The 15,755-nt window shown below is 41.6% G+C and overlaps 1 protein-coding gene across 1 annotated transcript in view; it reads left to right on the top strand.

Annotated features, from left to right (window-relative positions):
- The window catches only part of COL9A1 (collagen type IX alpha 1 chain), a 90,578-nt gene that overhangs the window by 59,992 nt on the left and 14,831 nt on the right, over positions 1-15,755 (top strand). Inside the window, exons 30-37 of the mRNA XM_059890025.1 lie at positions 4,668-4,721; positions 5,300-5,371; positions 5,867-5,902; positions 6,752-6,796; positions 8,207-8,239; positions 12,056-12,202; positions 12,476-12,530; positions 14,359-14,547. Coding sequence (XP_059746008.1) covers positions 4,668-4,721; positions 5,300-5,371; positions 5,867-5,902; positions 6,752-6,796; positions 8,207-8,239; positions 12,056-12,202; positions 12,476-12,530; positions 14,359-14,547 — 631 coding nt within the window. The remainder of the gene's footprint in view (positions 1-4,667; positions 4,722-5,299; positions 5,372-5,866; positions 5,903-6,751; positions 6,797-8,206; positions 8,240-12,055; positions 12,203-12,475; positions 12,531-14,358; positions 14,548-15,755) is intronic.

Genomic DNA, 15,755 nt, shown 5'->3' with positions numbered 1-15,755 from the left:
TGTGAGCAGATTGTGGTCTGCCTCTCTGTGTGAGGAGATATTTAAACCTACATTAGAGAGAAGTATAAACTATCCAATGTGGTAAAACTGCATAGATTAAAAAAATATTTTTATGGCAAAATTATCCTTGTAGTAGGATTAATATGATCTGCAAGTGTTACTATGAAAATGATTTGTAAAAGCAACAGTCTTTAGGAATCATAACTGATCTTCTAGGTTAAACATATTTTTGCCAGAAATCAGCACTTAGGGTATAATGCAGACTAAGTATAGTGATAGTTTCCCTCTTCTGAAACTGCAAAGGTACTGAGAATAATGTTCATTCTTCAGCTAGTTAGCATTTAGGGTAATCGAGCAGATGTATCAGCCAACACACTCTATAGCACAGCAGAGTAAAGCCCACTCTTTTGGTAAGATAATTATGACAGCCCAAGTGTAATAAAATTGATTCTTTTCTGTGATATTTTAGAAGTCTGATAGTTCTATTTTGAAAGGGAGACTTCCGTATTGAAGTATCCATTTGTATTTATTGAAATGAGCTTTGCAAAGTAGCTGCTAGTGTTTGCTTATAAAACGAGTGCCTTCTTGGTGATCAATGCTCTTGACAGAAACTCAAAAAATGAGGACTAGAGACATTTTTCCCCAAGCAGGGAGAGGGTGGGAAGATTTGGGAGAATGGCATTGAAACATGTAAAATATCATGTATGAAACGAGATGCCAGTCCAGGTTCAATGCACAATACTGGATGCTTGGGGCTAGTGCACTGGGACGACCCAGAGGGATGGTATGGGGAGGGAGGAGGGAGGAGGGTTCAGGATGGGGAGCACATGTATACCTGTGATGGATTCATTTTGATATTTGGCAAAACTAATACAATTATGTAAAGTTTAAAAATAAAATTAAAAAAAAAAAAAGAAATCTGGGAGGTTTGAAAGGCAAAGAACATGTAATGAATCATTTGATTGAAAACCATAGTTTTGACTGATGTCTTTATTCCTTGGATAAAACCTTGGATAAGCATAGTAACTAGCATATCTGTGGTGTTTACTATGAGCTGGATATTGTACTAAGTGCTTCATATATCTATTTAATCCTCTCAAAACCCTCTTAACAGATGAGGAAACAGATGAAGAGCTTCCCTGTAGCTTGGATGGTAAAGAATCTGCCCACAATGCAGGAGTCCCAGGTTCGATCCCTGGGTCAAAAAGATCTCCCGGAGAAAGGGATTGGCAACCTACTCCAGTGTTCTTGCCTGGAAAACCCCATGGACAGAGGAGCCTGGTGGCTACAGTCCATGGGGTCGCCAAGAGTTGGACACGACTGAGCGGCTAACACTATTGTTACTAGCACAGAAGGGTTGAGGTGCCTGCCTGGACTGAGCTGGTGCACAGCGGAGCTGGACTTCAGACCCGGTCCTGGGGCTGAGTGTCCAGATCCTCACCTCCACGCTCCAGTGCCTCCAAAGTCAAGGCTCTGCTGGATATCGTTTGTTTGAAGTTAGCTTGGCAAATTCTAATAATACAAAACATATTTAGCAAATTTAAGAGTTTAGTGTTTATGGAACTTCTGCAGTGAGCATTCAACAAAAGTCTAAGCAAAGCTGGTGAAGACATTGAAACAGAACACGACCCCCAACAGATTCCTGGGTCTTACCCAGACCTTCAGAATCAGGACTTGGGGCTGAGGGGTGGGCGGTGGAGGGGAATGGAAAGGTGGGGTGGTGAAGACACCAGTGAAATATATTTCTAACAACTGCTTAGGGGATTCTGATGCTTGGGCAGAGTTGGCAATTACTGGTAGAAATCTGCATCTTTTTTAAAGCTTTGATTGACTTCTTAAATAGAGATGAATTGGCAGATGTATCTTAACATGTTGGAGATACATATGGTGGCTCAGAGCACTCAAGAGAAAAAATAGAGCATTTTCTTAATGGTCTTCACATTTTCAGTGGTAGGATTTTGCCTTTTGTTCTGGTTCCTTCCAATTCTCTTGTTAAAAGCCGTGACTTTTGTCATGAGGTTTGCAGTATCAGCCATGTGGCAGAATAACTATTTCCCTACCAACCTCCCTGGCCACATCTGAAAATATGGCTTCACTACAGCTGTTGAAACATTAGAGATTTATCATTTATTTAGCACACATGTGGTTACCAGGTTAGGGTGAATGGCTCCCTGCAGGATGTATTTAGTTTAACCTGTGTTTTTAAAGATTACTGTTTCTGTCTTGATTGCTCATGCTCATCTTAGTTACACGTGAAATTAAAGAACTAAGGGGAAGAATATGCATGTTTTTAGAACACATAGAAATCTTCAGAATGGCCATGAGAATATCTTGCCCTAACATTTATAGCTGTTTGGTCATTGTGAAAATAGACATTAATTTTTTTTTCACAGTGAAATAATTTCTATAGAAATGCCTAAGTTCAGAATGGCAAAGGATTTATAGGACAGAAGTAAAATAAAAACAAAGCCCCACATGCCGTGTATTTGTGCAGGGGCGGGAGAGTGACTGCTCACCGTGTCACCCACCCCTCCCTCGGACCTGTGTGTGGCCCTGTTGTGGCTGTAGGTCAGCAGCGTGGGCTACCTAGGTTGGGTTCTGAGCTCTTTATTGGTTTTACCAAGGGCTGCTGGGGCTTGGAAAAGACTAGGAACTGGATAATACCAGCTCGTGAAAGACAGAGAAAATAAGATTCCAGCAGAGAATCTTTGTATTTGCCTGAAAAGATGATTAATCTCTCCAAAAAGTAAATGAAAGGTTACATAATCCTTTATTTTCGTTTAGCCCTTTGGTTTGTGGAAGACAAAAAAAGGTATATCAATCATCTTTGTCTGGGATAGGATGACATAATGGTTCATTTACTTAGAAATGAATACTTGAGGTTGTGTCAAGAACTTTGCTTTCCCTTTCTGACACGATTAATTATCTTTTCCACCAGTGACTATTAGTTGTTCTGTGAATTAAGGTAATTTTATCCCAATGATATTTAGGATCTTAATCAGGATGCAATTCAGAAATAATTAGAAAATGCCAGCAGAGCAGATATACTGAAGAAAATCTACCTTGAACTTCAAAGTTCTGGAGCAAAGTACTGGGGTAAAACCCAACCTTTCTGTGTAGAGACACAAAGAACAATCTATCATAGTGGCTGGCTTTCACCTGACTTGCCTCTTTCCAGCATCTGTACTCATGAGGCACTGCTTTGGGCTTCCAGGCTGCTCATAAGGATTAAGGACCAATGTGTCATTCAGACTCATACATTAGACAGAACATTCATATGAAAGTTTTTGTAAAACACTTAACTGTCCTTCACTATCTCTTGGAGTTTGCTCAAACTCATGTCTGTTGAGCCGGTGATGCCATCCAACCATCCTCTGTCACTCCCTTCTCCCCTTCTCAATCCTTCCCAGACTCAGGGTCTTTTCCAATGAGTTGGCTGCTCTTCGCATCAGGTGGCCTAAGTATTGGAGCTTCAGCTTTAGCTTAAAGCACTTAAGAACATTTTGTTTAAATCACCTATAAGTCATAAGAAACGGCTGTCATGAAATTATAGCTCATAGAGGCTTGTAATTTGGCTGACATTTCTTGATCCTTTAGAGCAATTGAAAATGCAGAAAGTTTATGGCTCTTGACATTTTGTTCTTTTTATAGATGAATGAATAGTGTATGGGTCAGATCAGGATAATCTTATCAGAAGCACTTATAAATATCAAGCATTAATATGAAGTTGTCATATCATTTGAAACACAAACAAACTCAAAAGACTACTTTCATTTTCATGTACATCATCCAGGAAATGTAATTATTTATCCAGCAACCTCAGCGTTCAACTTAGTTGAACTTTCATTAGAAATGAAACAAGCTTTTAGCAGATTTCATAAAAGTGTATGAAATTCTCAGGGAAAGAAATGGAAGAGTTCATATGATTCCTTTTCTCAAAGGGCTTAGTGTTTCCAATAAAAAAATGAAATTAGTTCACAGAATGAAATTAGAGTGTTCTTCTGGTGCAACTACATTATAAACTGTACTTTCCAAAGTCTTTAATCTTTTAAGACATATGTAGAATGAGTGGCGCAACGAATTATTTCGGAAACTTTATGAATTTCTTCTACATGTGTCCTTTTGAAGTCGCAGAGGTAATTTAAAGGCAAACATCTCTGTCCTGAGTCTTTTCACTCTTCTGAGGTTCACGGTCATTTGCCAGTGACTGCTTTAAAATGTACTGTAGACCTGAGATTTACTCTGGGTTTTAGACAATTATGTGGAATTCAAAATTTTACTATGCATATACCTCTAGAACACATAGTCTAAATGAGAGGATAAAGCGTGTACACAAATAACCATAATCTAAGTTGGATGGTGATGTATGTGCTGAAAATTCCTAATTGCTACTTCCTGTAGATGTTTCAGGAGTGATGTCTATCGAACAGTCTCTATTCACAATGAGCAGCGTTAGGTCTTTCAGAGCTCAGGATGAACGCTGAGGAGGCTGCAGACAGTTTATACAAAGGTCTCTGCCTTCAGTCGAAGACGGGGAGAATACTTTGGTGACCTGTATATATGTGTAGACAGAAACCTAGGTAGCTTGATTGCTTTGTTGATGTAGTAAACATGCATTTGCATTTCGGCAGACCGCCTGGTTGACTGTCCTGCTTGTGTGTTTCTAGGGCAGCAGAGGTGAAGTAGGACCAGTGGGACCCCCAGGGCCACCGGGTAAACTGGTAAGTAGCATTTCTAGTCCTCAGCAGTGGATTTGCTTTATGCAAAACATAATAAAATTTTACAAGGGAGCAAAGAGAGAAAAGCAATTTGCAACGGGTAATCGAATCATCCTTGTTTGGTTTCTGTTCCTATGTGAATGTGTGAAATGTAAATGGGGAATTTCAAATTAAATCTAGGAGACCCTCAGAGGGTATTTTAATCAGTGTGGTTTGTAGCATTTATTTTAAAACTGGGGGAGATACAAAGTGCTCCATTTGGCCATGGTTGTTCTTGGACTGGGAGAGAACCGTGTGTGAAAGCTGCCTTTCACTTCTCCAGCGGTGATGTTTACACAGCTGGGGAGGCAGGGACTCAGCTCAAAGAGCCCACTGTTGGGAAGGGGTACAAACCCGGGAATCGGGGAGCTCAGAAGTGGGATGGAGGAGGGCCTGACTGTCTTCTCCTGAGATCTGGGAGAGTGGGAAGTCTGAGCAGCAATGTTAAACCAACCGCAGCACTTCTAGGCATGAGTTACGTCTGGTGTGTGTACTTTCAGCGTCGCAGTAACAGCGGGTCTGGGGGATGTGTTTTATTTCAGGGTTCTCTTGGCAGCCCCGGCCTCCCTGGCTTGCCTGGCCCCCCTGGACTTCCTGGGATGAAAGGTGACAGGGTAAGATACCCAGCCCTCTGGAAAGTTCCTTATTTGGAAGGGTAATTTCTACTATGTTGAGAAGCCAAGCTTGCTTTTGGCCCAGTGGAGAATTTTTCTAGACATTGCCATAGAGAACTATCAAGAAAGATTTCTAAAATTACAGAGAGCTGAGATTAAGAAGCAAAACAACCTATTAATCATTTATCGGATGGAAGAAAAATAAAAGCCGAGTAAAGGAAAAATTTCAGCTGTAATCACACTTCCTATTCAGTTCTCTATTTCTGCTCTTACTCGTCACATTAACATGGATGTGGTCAGAGGGCACTTCAGGTCGCCAGTGATTTTGCACAGTTGTCAGTTTCTCCAGGTCTGATGCGACTCGGCTAGAGAGTGAGGAGATGGAGATTATTCATCCTTGTTCCTGTTCACCAGCCCAGTAGGGGAGTTGGTTCACTTGAAATTGTATAGTTAAAAACCTCAAAATATTGAAAAAGCATGTTTTATTCATTGCAGGGTGTAGTTGGTGAACCTGGTCCAAAGGGTGAACAGGTAGGTCCGGGCATTGGAATCCTGTGAAATGTGTGTTTAACGTGTGCTAATGTGTTTCACCAGCAGGGGGCACGGGCTGATCGGCTGGTGTGGGTAGAATGTGGAGGCTCCAAGGGCTTTATTTATTTATTTATTTAATTGGAGGCTGATTACAATACTGTAGTGGTCTTTGCCATACACTGGCATGAATCAGCCATGGGTGTACATGTGTCCCCCATCCTGAAACCCCCCCTACCTCCCTCCTCATCCCATCCCTCAGGGTGGTCCCAGTGTACCAGCCTTGAGCACCCTGTATAGTGGGTGAGACCCAGAGTCTAATTAGGTTTGTAACCTTATCTACTGTTTTAAAAATCCAAGCTAACGGTGGCTCTGCCTTCCAGAATACACCCTGTCCTTCCTTTGAAAAGAGTGGCCCTCTCTCTAGTTCACCAGATGGGTTTACTCCAGTCTGATGGAGCCTCCATAGCCTCATCACAGTGTTTTGGTTTTTCTTCACTAAGAACTTAGCAAATACAATGCATATGAATTAGAGTTAGTTTTTGTCCTGAGGTTCCCCGCCCCCCCCACTTATAAGAGCCCTTTTTAAGTCTTTCCTAATTATCCAATTGCTGACACAGTCATTCATCCTTACCTTTAGCTGAAACTCAACTTCACCTTCTGGCTTTTCTCTGATCTGTGTCCTGGGTTGGACTAGCCCCTGACAGCTAGATTGGAAAACCATTAAGGACATGTCGTATTTCTGTGTGACCTTGGGAGCACTGTGGGAACTTCTGAATTTTTATCAGTGTTGACTGGGTAAATTTGAACCAAGGGACTAAGAACTTTTAAAATGTGACTTTTAATTTTTAGGGCGCCTCTGGTGAAGAGGGTGAAGCTGGAGAAAGGGGTGAACTCGTAAGACATTTTCCCTGGATATTGGTGGAGCCTCATTGATTTTGAACTGAATCAGATATATTTCCTTCTTCTTTTCTCCGGCCCTGCTATTCTTGCTGACTTCTTTCAGGGCTAAGATGTTTCTTACATAAACTTGCAAACCACCCCCCAGAACTGAGCCAAGGTCAAGTAAAATGCAGGGGAAATACCCTGGCGTTGGTAGACCTGGCCTAAAGCACTGGGAGGACCAAGAGTTCCCTTTAGAGGGCACGTTTGCTCATTTTTTTCCATCTAGAAATTCCAGGTGATTCTTATATGACTGCAGAAAGTCTATGAATAGTGCCTATCATGGAAACAAAGCTAAAGCTTTATTGTGGTTTATATTAATAGTTTATTGTAGATAGAAAGCTGTGGTCACAAGCTTGACTGTGGGTGTTTTCCACGGTCTTTTGGAGTCTAAAACCAACTCCAGAGGAGGCTTCTGCTGAACCTCTAGGAAGGCGGGGAGAAGGAGAACAAGTCATCACTGCCTACAGCACTTCTACCTGCCTGCTCTTCCTTCCGGTTACAATGTAATCAAACAGCACCTACCTAGTGTGGAAACTTACACTTGGTCCTTTGCTGTGGGACTGACAGCGTTCTCAGAAAATAGTTTCAGAGGGTTTTTAGTTCAGGGGAAAATGCTGAATAATATTTTATTCAGGTTTTTTAGGATTTAGAGTTAATATAAATGTAACATCTGAATTAGACAAAGCTTCCTAACTGGAAGCTTTAGATAACTAGTTTATCTAATTATCTAATTAGCTTCCTAATTAGATAAACTAGAAAAGGATGATTTCAATTTTATATTCTGTTGAAACTGTTCATTTTATAAGCTAAGAGAATGTTTAAAAATCATCCTGTTTTGTAATGAACATGCACCAATGTGCTAACGTGAGCTGAATTCATACCTAGAGCTAGTGGTAGGAGATATGCAAGTTTTTTTTTTTTTTTAAAGCATGCATATCTGATTTGAGGGATTTTTAAGAACACTGCTAGAATTTCAAAAATGACGTCATCTGATTTAGATGTCTATTATGTTTTATAACAGCATGCTAGTTTAATATCTTTTGACTTACATGTTTTAATTCTCGACATTTAGCATTTTAGATCTGAATGGAACCTTAGAGAGCCCTGATTCAACCCTACTATTTAACAGACGAGTTAGCCAAAGGTTGGGGGTTTACAGAGTTTACACAGGGTCATAAAGTTAAATGGCAGAACTGGGACCAGAATCCAAATTTTGACTCATATTTTTTTCCTGCAGTGTCAGGGTTCTTCTGTTCATGGCTTTCTATTGACTTTGGCAGCATGATAAACTTTTCAGTGTTTTTTAGTAAACTATCAAATGTGAATACATTGTTCTAATATGATTTCATTTTATTGATTTAGGGAGATATAGGATTACCTGGCCCAAAGGGATCTGTAAGTATAATGAATAGTAATGGTATAAAAATAAAATATCAATAAAGCCATAAAACAGAATGCTTTGCTTTATGAAATCATTCTGTAAAATTCAATTCTAAAAGGACTCACCTTTAAGGAAGTTAATGTCTGAATTTATGCTTTAAGTAGTGAATTAGTTCAAAGGAGAAAAAACTCATAACAGTGTAAATGGATCTGCCTTTCGACCTAACCACTCTAAAGGAAGTTTTTTTTTTTTTTTTCTTCATATTATAAATGGCTCACTGAGTATATATTGTAATTTCTTCCACAAATGAATTGTTTTACAAGAACTGACCTGTGCTTTGCAGTGACAAGAACATAACTGAATTTCATTGTCAGTCGTATCATTGCAAATATTTCAGTAATTTTCATAATATCCTGTGTGTTCTAGTTGGAGAAGTAAGATATAGGCATGGTACACAAGAAAATATGGATAATTATTAGGGCTAGAAAATGATCATCTCCTTCAGTTTATCACTTTTCAGAAACTAATCTGATGTGCAAAGAGATTAGATGTATTCAGAATTATATAATCAATTAGTAGCAAACCTAGAATCTCTTGCTACTTTGAAAGGAATATACACCCTAATACAATAACAAATTTAAGATATTACAAGGAGAAAGGATGAAGCTCAGACTTCAGTGTCAAGGGCATCTATCAGGAACTTCCATTAATCCCCAAGACCTTCCTTTGTCTGGACTCCCTGCCACTCCTCTCTGTCCAACAGATGTCAAGTGACATCTAGATTAAAATATAAAGCTTACATATCTATCCCTCTTGTGCTTAAAACCCTTCAAGAATAGCATTTGTAGAATAAAATCAGACTCTTGGAAAAGAATACAAAGCCTTCAATGAAGCAGTTGCAGCCTCACCAGCCTCATCTCTGACCTCTCTGGATGTCATCTGTTTGTGGTTCTTTTTACTTGGCATATGCTGTTTAACGACATGTGCTATTCTCCTATTTTGGGGCACTCTTTCTCTTTCCATAGATCAGCACCTCCTACCTAAGCATTTAGCCCAATCCTCTCCCAGCCTTCTCTGGGAGGACACACCCAGCCTTGGTTACAGTGTCCCGCCAAGGGCTCTTCACACAGCCTTGATATGGAAAGTTTTATATTATCTTTCCTGGGTGCATACTGGACTTCCCTGTGGTTCAGATGGTAAAGAATCCTCCTGCAATACAAGAGACCTGGCTTCGATCCCTGAATCAGGAAGATCCCCTGGAGAAGGGAATGGCTACCCACTCCAGTATTCTTGCCTGGAGAATTCCATGGACAGAGGAGCCTGGTGGGCTACAGTTCATGGGGTTTCAAAGAGTTGGACATGACTGAATGACTAACACACACACACACAAATGCACACACCTGTATACATACGACCTCTATGCCTTAGAATCTTCGACAGAAATGGTTTAGGATTGAGAAACACTGTAAAGGGTAAGCCTGGATGGAATCTGATAATGGAAATCCTACCTCACTGTCTAGAAATAATCAGTAATGTTCAAAGGCAAGAATTCAAGTTATAAAAGAGAAAGGTGGATGAACAGTGCAGGTGTCAAAGTGAGTTAATTTCATTTATTTATTTTTCTTTTATTTTTATTTTTTAATATAAATTTATTTATTTTAATTGGAGGCTAATTGCTTTACACTATTGTATTGGTTTTGCCATACATCAACATGAATCTGCCACGGGTATACACGTATTCCCTATCCTGAACCCCCCTCCCGCCTCCCTCCCTGTACCATCCCTCTGGGTCGTCTCAGTGCACCAGCCCCAAGCATCCAGTATCATGCACTGAACCTGGACTGGCGATTTGTTTCATATATGATATTATACATGTTTCAGTGCCATTCTTCCAAATCATAAATTTGGATGCAATACTAGGAATTAGCTCTTGATTGATCACCTCCCTTCCCACCCCATCTTTTCTGTCACTACCCAAGGAATACTGATGAAATTAAAATGTAGCGTCTGGGATTCCCTGGAGAAGGCAATGGCAACCCACTCCAGTACTCTTGCCTGGAAAATCCCATGGGAGGAGCCTGGTAGGCTGCAGTCCGTGGGGTCACTTAGAGTCAGACATGACTGAGTGGCTTCACTTTCACTTTTCACTTTCATGCACTGGAGAAGGAAATGGCAGCCCACTCCAGTGTTCTTGCCTGGAGAATCCCAGGGGCGGGGGAACCTGGCGGGCTGCCATCTATGGGGTCGCACGAGTCGGACACGACTGAAGCGACTTAGCAGCAGCAGCAGTCTGGGCTTCCCAGGTGGCACTAGTAAAGAACCCGCCTGCAATGCAGGAATGTAAGAGAAGCGGGTCCAATCCCTGGGTTGGGAAGAGCCCCTGGAGTGGGGATGGCAACCCACTCCAGTATTCTTGCCTGGAAAATTCCATAGACAGGGATCTGGCAAGCTATAGTCCAAAGGGTCACAAAAAGTTGGACACGGCTGAGCACACACACACTGGACTTTTTTAGAAGTTGCTATACCTTGCATTCTAGTGACCTGACAATACCCAGCTTTAGTTCCAGAGCACATCCTTAGTTTTCTCCCTTGAACCTGACTCTCAGGAAATCTTTTTAAGCCATAATTTCTTCAAGAAGCAATTTTGACAAGTTGGCTTAGATGAATACCATTTTTTTTTTTTTGTACAGAGAGATTGGAAAAAGCATACTCCCTGAGCTTTCTTAAGATGTGTCTGGTGGAAGCATCGCTTCATTACCATTTTTCCTTCAGTTTAAAACATCTGAACGTTTGAATGAGTTGACTTTTCTTAGAGAAACGTTGGTATGAAAAGGAAGCTGGACGGAGCAGCTTTATGAATATCAGATCTAGAACAGTGGCATTCCCCCATGCTCTTTCACTTTTATCTTCTCATTTTTATTCTGTAAACAGCAGTCACTGTAACTGCTATGCCACAAATTCCACTGGAGGTAGCTTAACAAAAAATTAGTTTCTCTTTAAAACAGTTTTTGTAGATGAGGACTGTAAAGATGCTTTTAGTGGTCTGCTTTCAGATGAAAAATTTAACTGGTATATGGTTTCATTTTAAGGAAATAATTGATTTGTTTTTTTAAGCATCTTTATTTTTTGATAAGTTTTATTTTTTTTATAAATTTATTCATTTTAATTGGAGGCTAATTATTTTACAATATTGTAGTGGTTTAAACATCTTTTAATATTTAGATTTTTAACTTCCTGTATCCTTAGATAAATTATGGACTCACTCTTTTTGTTCTGGTATTTTAAATGCAGCATTTTAAATGTGTTGATTTAATTCACGTTAGTGTTTTATAATTCCTGGATACATCTGGCTTCCTCAGATTCTCCAAAGAATGTTATAAAGGCTAAATAACTTACGTTCTTGGAAATATCTTTATTTTATGCTTTCGTATTGGTGATACACAGTGTAACATGTCTTATGAACTCAGTAGTCTTTCTGTGGCCCCAAAGAGTTAACACGTTTAATTAAAAACAAACTTGCTCTTAGAAATGGCTTAAAGTATGAAGAACGTGATTTTAAACTTTAGAAATAATATCTAGGCCCCAAAGAAAGATCTTTAAAATGTTTACTTGAATTGGAATTCTGAGAGACTGGAGAGTTAATTGTGTGGCATGACGGATTTTCACCTTGAGGCTTTGTAACCTCTGAGGCAACACCTACTGGTACTTAGATTTTTAACTTGGGAGGCAGTGTCGGTGAACCTACAGTTTCATGTCAGTGCTTATTTCAATCTGAAGCAGGCGCCCTCCTTGTGTTCAAGCTGGACTTAACGTGCGTCCCTGTGTTCCAGGCGGGGAACCCTGGGGAGCCTGGCGTGAGGGGACCCGAAGGCAGCCGGGGGCTTCCTGGAGAGGAAGGACCCCGAGGCCCGCCCGGCCCGCGCGGCGTGCAGGGGGAGCAGGGCGCCACCGGCCTGCCCGGGATCCAGGGCCCCCCGGTGAGTGCGGGCCGGCTCCGCGGTTTTCCCCTTGAGGTGCCGCCCCTTGGCGGGGCTGGGAGCCGGGGGCTTGAGGGGGGCTGGAGGGGGGCTGGGGGAGGGCTGAGGTGGGGGTGGGAGGCACCCGACCTCAGCTCCGCAGCGAGCGTGGGGCCAGTTCTCCTGTAAATCCAGCCACTGGTCCCTTGCCCAGCCTGTTGGTTTTCCATTCAACAATGCCCCCTTTGTAGGCTTCGCTAGTGGACAAACTGGCTTTTGTCTTTTCCGTCCCAGGGCAGAGCACCGACTGATCAGCACATCAAGCAGGTTTGCATGAGAGTCATACAAGGTAAATAAATCGTCATGGCTTGACTTTTTGTAGGCTTTAAAGGGTGGGGGATTTTCAATAGTATTAATTTCACTTCTGTTCTGTACAGTTTGTTGCCATTTGCTTATAGCCTCAAGGAAAAGTAGTACATTTCTGGGTCAGCCTACACACAGGCATGCACGCACACACACACACACACACACACAGGCGCGCGCACACACACACACACATACTTTTTCCCCTCCTTTGGAAAACAAATTCTCAGGCTCTTTCCCTTCTAAATGTCCTACCCCTTGGTGTGTCCCTGGCATTGACCTAGGCTCTCTCTGCAGATTATATGAGAAATGATCAGTAGACTTCTGCCCTTAAGAAGCTTAAGGCCATTATTTCCATTCATGCACCACATAGGTAGAAAATCTATAACTGGAATTTTGCCAAAATGGTGATATATATTTTCACATTTCTTAACCTTTATCTAAATTCATCTGTAGTTATGGCAGTTCCTATTTATTGTCTGATTCTGCTGCTGCTGCTGCTAAGATGCTTCAGTCGTGTCCGACTCTGTGCGACCCCATAGACGGCAACCCACCAGGCTTCGCCGTCCCTGGGATTCTCCAGGCAAGAACACTGGAGTGGGTTGCCATTTCCTTCTCCAATGCATGAAAGTGAAAAGTAAAAGTGAAGTTGCTCAGTCCTGCCTGACTCTTAGCGACCCCATGGACTGCAGCCTACCAGGCTCCTCCATCCATGGGATTTTCCAGGCAAGAGTACTGGAGTGGGGTGCCATTGCCTTCTCGATGTCTGATTCTAGTTGGAACTAATTCTGTCATGAAGAAACACTTACCTTTTATGTGTTCATGAGATAGTCTAGCTTGTCAAGTAGATGCATAGAATTTTGCAGGATGAAATTGTCACCTCTGTATTTGGAAACCAATATTGAAGACATATTATTTTGAAAGGATAATTCCATTTTAAGCATTTCATGTTGAGAAAAGTATGACTTTATGCTAACCCTCACTTAAATAAGGCCCACCTAGGGTATTCATATATGACCAATTTAGAAATTTTGGTGAGAAATATGTTTCGAATTCATTTTCTCCTTCACACCCAAAGCTTTAAAAAACATTACACTAGAATATTTCCCTTAGAGTATTTTAATGGGAAAATGTTCTTATTCTCTGGTTTTAGTAGATGATTCTTGATCTATTTAATGGTTCCTGAAAACACCTACACAGTTATAAATTTTTAAAGACAGATTGTGACCATTCCCAAGAAGCAGGCTCTCATTAACGTCTGGTGTATCTTCCAGGCATGAAAAAAACTTGAGAAGGAGAATTATTAGCAAGTCATGGATCCTCAGGATATTTCACATAAAGTAATATGTTCAAGCTAAGCACATGAGCCCAGGTCTCAAACGGTGTCTTAGTACTAATTCTGGACAATGTCCTTGGCTTTGATACAGCTTTAAGATGTCTGCTTCCAGCTGTGTTGAGCAGCTCACTTCCTTCCCATCCTGGGTTTTCAGATAACCAGCCAGGTTCAGGTGACACACTTATCCTTTTGGACACGCTGGGTCCTGAAGGTTAAGGTTCTCTATCCCTCTATCCTCTCCCCTGCCTCAAGGCAGCAGGACCAGCTCTCCCCGCAGAGGGCTGAACACAGTGGCATCAGCGATGCCTCGGGGCAGAAACCCTGGGGGAAAACCAACCAAGCTTTATTCATCCCTCACCCCCAGTTCTGAAGCTCTGGTGAAGCATTTAGAAAAAAGGCACCTGAAATAGTTCGCGTTTCCCTTGAATCACCTTCATGTTTCTGACTTCCGTGGGTGGTTTTGTTTACTGCCTTGTAGAGCACTTTGCTCAGATGGCTGCGAGTCTGAAGCGTCCGGACTCCGGAGCCTCGGGCCTCCCTGGACTGCCTGGACCCCCTGGCCCCCCGGGTCCCCCTGGAGAGAATGGCTTTCCGGGCCAGATGGGACTCCGCGGCCTCCCGGGCATGAAGGGTCCCCCTGGTGCTCTCGGTGTGAGGGGCCCTAAAGGTAAGGCCTTTTACTCATGTGGAACCAGGAACACACACTGGCCATTTTTTTTCTTTTTTTAGGTGAATTCACTTGTCCTGGCAAGTGCCAGGTGTCTGTGACGTGAAATTATCGTTCTGTTCTGTGGGGCTGGTGAAGATTAAAAAGCTGTCATTTGGTATTTTCTTGACCTTGGTGTGTGATGGCAATAGACCCAATACCAGAATTCAGGTTCCTTGACTTTTGGTCTCGATCTTTTCCAGTCATGCTGCTTTGGTCGTAGTTCAAGATAAACTTCAGGATCGTTCAGACTTTTTGTTTGTTTTTTGAGACCCTGAAATCATTGTAGAGGTCTTCTGAGATGGCGACTGGCTCTGGAGTGTATCTATTACTTCAACTAATGAGGCTTGTTAGCAGGATGTCAGAAAAATCTCATCGCAAGTTAAAGCTGCCTCCCTCTTCTTTTATTTATTTGTTTTTGGCCATGCCAAAAATATGCATATGGGGTCTTAGTTCCCTAACCAGGGATCACACCCATGCCCCCTGCATTGGGAGCGCAGAGTCTTAACCACTGGACTACCAGGGAAACCCCCTTCTCCTTTTAAAGAGTGACATTGTATATCTGTTTTGATGGATTATTTTTTTCAGCTCTAAAGTACAACCGTATTCCTTATTTAACATGTTGAGAGGGTGTGAGAGAGTTTGTTTCTCCTTTTATTTAAAGCAAGTTAAGCTCTTGAAACCGGTGTCTTGTAGGAAAATAGGATTGTGAGTGTGTTAGGTATTCTGCAGAATTTGCAGAAGAATGGGCTGCCTCAGATGGTGCTTGCTAGTTCAGGTGAGTAGGTCAGCTTGGGGCCAGTGTACCCCGGATAATTGACCAAAAGGATGAAAAGTTTGGAGTTTCTGTATCACGATGAGTGACTGACAGCTTTCTGGGAACTTCAGAAAGACGTGGTGTCAAAAACAAGAGAGGTTTCTGAGCCATACAGCAAATTGTCATTAGCTATCTATTTTAATTCTGTAAAGCAATTATCCTTCAATAAAAAAACAAAAAAAAACAAAAAAAAACCAAGAGAGGGATTTCTGTTTTTTAGACAGAGATGCTCCAATTAGGGATAAATATGGTGCAAATGGTCAGAGGTCAAGCAAGCTGTCTTTCTGGATCTATAATTGAATGGGAGATGCATTTAGCTCACAACACCCTCAGTTGGAACAGTGTTGTTCAC

Source organism: Bos taurus, chromosome 9, assembly GCF_002263795.3.
Source record: "Bos taurus isolate L1 Dominette 01449 registration number 42190680 breed Hereford chromosome 9, ARS-UCD2.0, whole genome shotgun sequence".
In the NCBI taxonomy this organism is placed as follows: Eukaryota; Metazoa; Chordata; class Mammalia; order Artiodactyla; family Bovidae; genus Bos; species Bos taurus.
This window is presented reverse-complemented; position numbering and strand designations above follow the sequence as displayed.